The sequence below is a fragment of the Salmo salar genome, chromosome ssa25 (genome assembly GCF_905237065.1).
Source record: "Salmo salar chromosome ssa25, Ssal_v3.1, whole genome shotgun sequence".
In the NCBI taxonomy this organism is placed as follows: Eukaryota; Metazoa; Chordata; class Actinopteri; order Salmoniformes; family Salmonidae; genus Salmo; species Salmo salar.
In genome coordinates this window covers 1,565,036-1,573,506 of record NC_059466.1, presented here as the reverse complement: position 1 = coordinate 1,573,506, position 8,471 = coordinate 1,565,036, and the positions used below count along the sequence as shown (strand labels likewise).

The 8,471-nt window shown below is 39.8% G+C and overlaps 1 protein-coding gene across 1 annotated transcript; it reads right to left on the bottom strand.

The window, feature by feature from the left end:
* Positions 1 to 225: 225 nt before the first annotated feature.
* Positions 226 to 7,181, bottom strand: LOC106586050 (G-protein coupled receptor 183-like). The gene is made up of 2 exons (XM_014172870.2): positions 6,901 to 7,181; positions 226 to 3,847 (listed from the first exon to the last, which is right to left on the bottom strand). The coding sequence occupies exon 2, from the start codon at positions 3,819 to 3,821 to the stop codon at positions 2,700 to 2,702; it is 1,122 nt and encodes a 373-aa protein (XP_014028345.1). The 5' UTR covers positions 3,822 to 3,847; positions 6,901 to 7,181; the 3' UTR covers positions 226 to 2,699.
* Between the last annotated feature and the right edge of the window lie 1,290 nt (positions 7,182 to 8,471).

Below are 8,471 nucleotides of genomic sequence, written 5' to 3'. Positions count from 1 at the left end.
GTATGTAAACTTCCAACTTCAACTGTAAATGTTCTACTGTATTATCTTTGTCCTTCTATATAACACTGCCCTCTTGGGGCTCAGATAAGTTACTGCGGTTGTGTTTTGCAAGCATTGTGCCTACAGTGGAGTCTGATCAACGTTACTGATATGGATGGACATTCATTGTATCTTTCTGAGGAATACCACACAACCTTGAACACCACAAAAGCAGACAAGATATTATTTATTTCCATTTCTTTTTTATTCAAAATTAAATGGTTTGATATCAACACACAGTCATCACATTAATCAAAAACAGAGGGGAACCCTTATTGTGAACAAAGGAATTAAAAAAAGTGAACCATTTAGTAAAAATATTTGGATGTCATTGACTCTGATAAAATTAATTGAGGGACATGGTTACATTTAGTACATGGTGTTGACATATTTTACATTTATCAATAATCAAAAGGTAATTTGAAGAATAATGCAGGAAGTTTATACACAAAAAGTATAATCAACATTGTCTTATTTTTCATTCCTCAGCATTGTAATGTTCCAAAGCTTTCTATTCTTTAGTCAGAGTCTCTGAAACTATGAAGTAATATTCAGCTGTCCATTTTGGGACATATTTTCATGCCAGTTTCCATGCTGTCTAATATTGTCCTTATATGGTCATGTGTTTCTGGTTTAGATCAAGTTGTCACTGTATTTGCAAGAGGCAAAAAAACGTGTCATTGTATTGTAGTGAAGAGCGATAAGTGGTTTTTGAGAATTTTTTAACCAATCACTTTTTTTAAAACATTAAATGCATTTATAAAAGATGACATTAAAATATTTTTGATGCCATCCACTTGACCTTTTCCTGACACTGACAGTGGGTTGAATGCTGTAACAACACAGAATAAAATAGTTAATAAAATAGTTAACTACCATGATGGTAGTTTGGTAGCCCATTACTGCCATCATTATTAACCATAACTTTACTTTAATAAAATATTTCAGTTGTGTATATTACTTCGTTTTTATTTGATGACTTTATTATTTTTCATTCCTTAAAGTCATCATCTCATCTCTGCTCAGGCAGTAGCAGCCAGCCAGCCAGACAGACATCCATCTAAAGTTATCTCTGTGCATCCCATTGAACAAGTCATCCTTTTTAGCTAGGTGAGTAACTAGCTGGTTGACAAAATAATTGTATTAGTTGTTCAAAGTAGATACATACTTTCAAGACTGCTTATTACCAACTACTACAACTATCAATTGGGTAGAGCAACCTCATGAATTGTCTCTATCCTTCTGGTCTATGTGTATCCGTCTCTGTCCGGGACTGGGAAGAACAGGCGTAAAGGATTATGGTAATTGTAGTTAATTACCACAGTTCTGTGCTGAACTAGGTTGAATATTTGCCTGGCGTCCCACATAGTTATTAGGTGTGTTTGAGGGGTAAAGCGAAAGCAACCGACTGTAGACAAAAGTTGAGGAGTGGTCGGAGGAGGTGCATCTGTGACAACCAAAGTCTGACACTAATGTGGTTTTCCAACAGCAAGGCTCAGATCAACATGGCAGTGCTGCCATTGTTAATAAAAGTTTTTCATTGTGAGTGTGTGTTCTGGGGGTTGGAGCCATGTTTATTTCAACAATTATAAACTGCAATCAGTGAGAAACAGCCTCAAATATCAAATTCAATTGAATTACTCAACTGTATACATGAATCGTATAAAATTTTGTTCCTATTTCAATCATGTCTTTGGTCACGTTTGTGAGGGTCAATGACAATAGATCCTCCCACAATGCAGGTGACGGCTGCAGACTGAAGTTGGTAAAGAGCATATGTTTTGTAAAGTATATGCAGTCGACACGTAGGCGCAACGATGGTCATCAACTTGACAAAAGTGATCCGCTCAAATGCGCCCATTGACTACGTTTCTCTCATTAATGATTTAACTTCTCTCTAGAGAAACAGCATGTTGAGGCCACAAAAAAAGCAGAACTATATGGAATTCAAGTAATTGAAAGGATGTCGGTCAATTAGTTGTTTAATAACGGGGGATTTTTTTTACGGTGAATCGCTCAGCACTACTGTATTGGCAAGAGGCAGAAACAGTTTGTTACCTGTCCTAGGCTGTCCTATGTGGCTCTATTTCCAGAGGGCGTGAGATACTTCTTTAAACTGTTAATCAGTTATACAGTTATAGTTCAGTCTATCTCCTCAGACATCCTCTTGCAATTTACTGACGTGAATGTCTAACAATCCAAAGGTTGCGAGTTCAAATCTCATTATGGACAACGGATAAGCATTTTAGCTAATTAGCAGCTTTTCAACTACTTACTACTTTTTAGCTACTTTGCAACTACTTAGCATGATAGCTAACCCTTCCCCTAACCTTAACCCTTTAACCTAACTCCTAAACTTAACCCTAACCTTAACCCCGTTAGCCACCTAACTAACATTAAACTCCTAGCTAGATTTCATAACATATCATATGTTTTTCTAATTCATAACATATAGTATGTTATTCAAATTGTTTGTTGGTTGTTTGCACACCAGTCTGTTTGCTGGTCATTGACTAACCAGTCTGTCGGCTGGTTGTTGGCTCAAAGGTTTGTTGGCTGGTCGTGGTCTCACCGGTCTGTTGGCTGGTCTGTTTGCTGGTCGATGGCTCTCCGATCTGTTGGTTGGTCTTTGACTCACCGGTCTGTTGGTTGGTCGTCACTCATCTTTGGCCATTCTGTTGGACACACTGTTCGTACCTAGCGCTGTTGAGGTGGATCTTCTTACCATCTACGACGTCTCTGGACGACCCCTCGGGTGATGTCCGTACTGCGCTGGAGAAGGACACGCTCACCTGCCTCTTCAGGATCTTCAGCACCTTCCTCTTGTAACCCTTACAGGCAAAGAAGTAGATGAATGGGTCCAGGCAGGAGTTAAGGTTCATCAGACAAACAGTGAAGTGTAAGGAGATCTGGAAGGCTGTGAGTTCAGCACAGTCCGTTTCATAGATCAGCTTTCGGATCATGTATTGGAGGAGGTTGATGTGGTAGGGGCTGAAACACACCACGAACACCAGGGAGACACAGCAGATCACCCCAACAGCTTTGCGGCTGCGCCCCGACTTGTCCGTCAGGTGATTGGTCTTGGCCGAGAGGCGGAGTTTACAGCACAGTATGGAGTAGCACAATAGGATTGTCACCACGGGGACTCCATAGCCTAGGAACACGGCGCCGATCAGCATGTAGGCGATGTTGGGCACCTGATCGAAGTTGGGATACTCCATACAAGTGATGAAGCCATCAGACTCCACATTAGTCATGGGCATGGAGAGGAGGGGCAAAGTTTGCATTAAGACCAGCAACCACACCCCAACGCAGATGAACCGGACATTGGAGACCTTCCGGAAGCGTGCGAACCGGAGCGGCAAGACCACAGCAATGAATCGGTCCACACTGAGGCAGGTCATGAAGTTGACCCCGGCATACGTGTTGATGTAGAAGATCAGCCCTGTGATCTTGCACAGGGTCTCCCCCAGGGGCCAGTGGAAGCCCAGGGCGTAGTAGATTATCCGTAACGGTAGTGACAGTGTGAACAGGATGTCGGAGATGACCAGGTTGGCAGAGTAAAGCGTGGTGGAGTTCATCTTCTTTAGGTTGGGCCGGATGACATGCAGTGCCAGGGCATTGCCCAGCAACCCCACGGAGAAGACGATGCTGTAGAAGAGGGGCATGAGGACTCGAGCGTACTCCAGGTGGTCATACAGAGTCGTGCAGGTGTTTGAGTCATTGAGGGTGGGGGTAGGGGTGGGGTTTGCATGGCTGGAGGTCCTCATCACCTCCATCATTGGGCTAGTGGCTATTGTGAAGCTAGCTATAGCCGTAAAAAGAAGAAACATTGTTTGCATTTAGATTTACACATGACTATTGACTGAATGAATATCAGAGGTGGATGGTGGGAGGAGCTATAGAAGGACAGGCTCATTGTAATGGCTGGAACGAAATTAATGGAACATAGTTAAACATGTGGTTTCCATATGATTGATGTGTTTGATACTGTTCAATTTATTTCATTCCAGCCATTACAATGAGCCCATCTTCCTATAGCTTCTCCCACCATCCTCCTCTGATGGATATAGATGTATAGGTACACATAATTACATCCTGTATAAATTCATGTCTATAAGCATGTTTCCATCCCCAGTTTTCATATGAGTAAAAGTCACGAAAGCTGTGATGAAAACAGGAAGTTTATTTCAGTACAATTTTATAAATGCAAACAGATAATTTGTTCGTTTGACATGGTGGGATCTTTTTGTGTCAGTAAAATTAATTATGTGAGAAAGAATGCAATTATTGATATAATAATCATCATTTCGAACTTGGAGTCACACGATGATATGGTGTGTGTTCCTCCGACTACGGAGGAACACACAGTTAATTAGGCTACATATGAAATAAGTTATGATGAACTTCACAGGGTGGTGAAAGTGCATAGCACAGGAGTTTGGTGGCACCTTAATTGGGGAGGACAGGCAAATGGTAATGGCTGGAGCGGAATTGGTGGAAAGGTATCAACATCAAACACATGGTTTTCATGTGTTTGATGCCATTCCATTTGTGCCGTTCCAGGCATTATTATGAGCCGTCCTCCCCCCTCAGCAGCCTCCATTGGTGCACAGTAAATAGAGGGTCTTATTCTGGTGAAATGATGATCGATGCTTGACTGCCGTTTGACAAATAAAAATATTCCATAATATTATCCATAATATTCTCATCATGTAGACTAGCCTAACCACACAGTTTACCCGCACTGTATCTTCAAGCTATTGTCTAGAGCGCACATGCCAAGACCAGATTAGGCACATTTGCTATTTTACAACAGTTTTTGTGACAAAACTGTTTTGTTTTATTCGGTACATGAAAACATACATTTTGTTTGCAATGTATCAAGTCTGTTTGGTGGAAACACCACTGTTGGGAACATTTGCATATTTTCTTAATACAGATTTTTTTATATTTGCTTGAAAATGTGTCGCCAATTGGTTGGAAACCTAGCTAGTGAGAAGGATTTGGCTTGTAGTAATGTGGAAATTACATCCTACTGCTTGGCACTTACTGTGTCCCGTCCCCTATTTAGAGCGTGATTCGAAGTCACAGCTATGGAACTTGTTACTCTAAGTATGATTTTGCATGAACGGATCAGATGGGTATCTATAATGGGAAATTCTGGTTTCAGTAAGGAAGTAAAACTATTTTTTCTCAATGTGTTTGGATACTGACCTCAAAGGTCTGAAGGAGATGCTGCTTTCTACATAAGTCATATCGCTAACACTTTATAGTAACTTTATTGAACAAGCTAAGGAAGTAAAACTATTCTTTCTCAATGTGTTTGGAACATTGGATATTGTCGAAACGTTGGATATTACATTTTTGCATCTGAGCTCCTAGAGTGTGCGGCTCTCCCTTATTTTCAAACTATAATTTGGATTAAAATGGTATTTTGATATTCTGCTTAACACTTAAAACCAATTGACCTATTCTTATTTCCCAAAATATATCAGGTCATTGCGTCTGCTCATATGGCATAGGAATCAGATAAGTCAAAGGTGAAATATAACAAGTAATCACATGGAAATATCAACTCTATTGCCCCTAGCGGTAACATATGCACAGTGGGAAGACTCCAGTGTAGAGGGACATTTTGACCAGTTTCGTTTCACTAAATGCATTCATCCATTTTCACGTGTTCAATATTTTTAACATGCTAAATGACCCATTTCAATGATTGTTTTGTAACACCTTACTTTGAAGAAATATGACATATGCATTCACTCCTATTGCAGGCTAGCATATTTATTTGACCCATCTACCATTAATATCTATACAAAGCACATGCAGTTGACTTGGGTACAGCCAGAGTCAACATGATGGAAGTCTACAAACAATACAAGGGGTTTTCACAGCACACAGCTGCGGTGGTCACGTCACAGAAAAATATTGGTGTTGAAAGACACTTTCACACTAGGAAGTCTACATCCCTATAGGTCACTCATACACTAGGAAGTCCACATCACTAGGCACCCAGCCAGACCATATCCGTTTTTAGGAAAGTCAAAATGCGTGACCCTGGTCACAGCCCAGACATGAGACTGCTATCTCACAGAGCAGACTCAGGCTGGAAAATAAATATGTTTCCTGACCTATTAACACAAAGCCAAGGGCTCTGGGTATTTCATTGTGAACTGCAGTTACAACTTTCACACAAGGTCAAAAGTCTTTTGTCTTTTTTTAAATAGACTTTTTCATTTTTTCCTTTGTACGAATGCTACATCTTTTTGTCTAGAGTAAGAACATGTTAAAAACAGTGTGGCCCCTGTAGAGCTCCTATAATTTGTTGTTTTACATATAATTGTGTGGTGGCCACAGCATTAGAGTAAGGCGTTAGAATGAGTAATTTAAGCATTATGGGCACCAACATCTTAACCTCTAGATATTTGAGCTATATTGTGAAACATGTCATCATATAGCTTCAGTATAAGTTAGCCACCTGCTGATTGGCTGTTGTTGACTTTGGAATAGTGTTGTACATTTCGAAGTCTATATTATTAAGTTATAAATTGGCCTGGTTCAACAGCCAGGTCTCAATCATTCAACAGCGTTATTTTGGTATGAGCTGTGTAAGTTGTTTGATAATGTGAACCTAATGATTCATTGATTGTACATTGAACATGAGAAGAACATATTGTTCGCCATAGTTTACAGTTCTCAATACTGCAACTTTTGTTTTGCAGCAATTGTTTGATTTTGAATTTCGCTTTCCAATACTTTCCCAATTCTAGCTGTCAAGTTAAAGTCAATATCAAGTTGAATAAATGAGAATGCATACAAAATCAACATTAAACCAAACCACAAACGTGGACTTACCAAAATCAACTGTATTTCTGTATTCTTCCAAAGTGTGAGAGTTAAGCAGGATAGTTCCTCCTTGGCATGAGACTATAATTGTCCTCTCAGAGTTCAGCAAAGACCACGTTGCCCCAGGCTTTTAGAGCAGAGTGACACATAGTGACAAATAGAGAACTAAGATTGAGTGGCGGGCTGGCTTTTGTAACCATAGTGACATCAAAATATCCTGTGTTACTGTTTATGCTCTTGAGTTTGTGGATCTCTCTGCTCTTTCTTTATCCCTCTCTCTCTCTCTCCCGCTATCTCTCTCACTCACTCGCGCGCTCTCTCTCTCTCCCCTACTGTCTCCGTTTCTTGGTTAGGTGAAACTGGCACCTGCTGATGCCCACAAAAATCAAGCTGTCACATATATCTACACTTTTAATGTTTTTATTTTGGTCTGTTTTTAAAGAGTATATTGAATACTGTAAAGAATATAAACATGGAACTAAATCTCAGATGTAGTTTTGTAACTTACAACTTGTGGTAGCCATCTCTTTTATAATTATAAACATATTGCTCATTTGTTGATAATAATTTTAGAAATAATGAATGTCAACTTAGGTACAACTGATAGATAACCAAACAATAATTGATACATTTTGCTATCAGCTTCGCCCCCCCCCTAAAATCATTAGGTGTTTATTTTGTTCGTAGTAAAGTTGGAACTAAAAGTCTCCGTTAGGAACAAGTTATCTGGCCAACGTGCTGTGCGATGTGTACAGTATGTGTACCCATGAGAGGATGTGGTTTCAAACTCATGGCCTTATATCTTGACATTAATCATTGACATTTTCATGTGTTCCTACTTTTTTCTTTCAAAGTAAAGTTTTGTGGTCTGGTATGAGTTCTCTTTCACGAACATCAACCTACACACATAGAAACATTTGTGTAAGCCTGCACGCACATTCACGCACACACATGGGGCATTTGCGTCCCTCGCCTTTGCAATCATGCAAATTTTGTTTTTTGCCCTAACACGACACAGCTGATTCAAAGCTTGATGTTTAGGTGATCATTTGAATCAGCTGTGTCGTGCTAGGGCAAAAACCTTAATTTGCAACCCTTGGGGTCTCGAAGACCGAGTTTGGGAAACCCTGGCTTAGGGTAAGCAAATTGGCTTTTCCCAACAGTGATGAGTAGAGTTGTAATGACATGTTTTGGGATTTAAAACTAGAAGCCTTAATTGAAATAATAGTGTTTTAGCTAAAAAGCTAAGGGATGAGGGTGGAGAAATGTAACCACTCATTCATAGACGTCTATATTAGGTTTTGAGCCAGCAATGCATGTTTAAAGTGAGTTTTTCCCCTATTAATTTAATAATACATAAAGAAACCAGTTGAGAACTTCATTCCCTACCATTTAATGGACAGCAGATGGCACCGCGATCCGATAACAAGTTTTCTTTCTTGAAGGATGTATAGAAATGTAGCATTCTCCCGTAGGTATTCTCTAAGAAGGCATTTAAGAAAATCCACTAAGTTGTCAACAGTGGCACTCAAATTACCGAGAAAGGAAGAAAGGAAGCACTGCTCTCGGATCAGCGTTGT

Excerpts from the sequence above, each read along its gene's own strand:
- LOC106586050 (XM_014172870.2), bottom strand. The coding sequence starts at position 3,821 with ATGATGGAGGTGATGAGGACCTCCAGCCATGCAAACCCCACCCCTACC.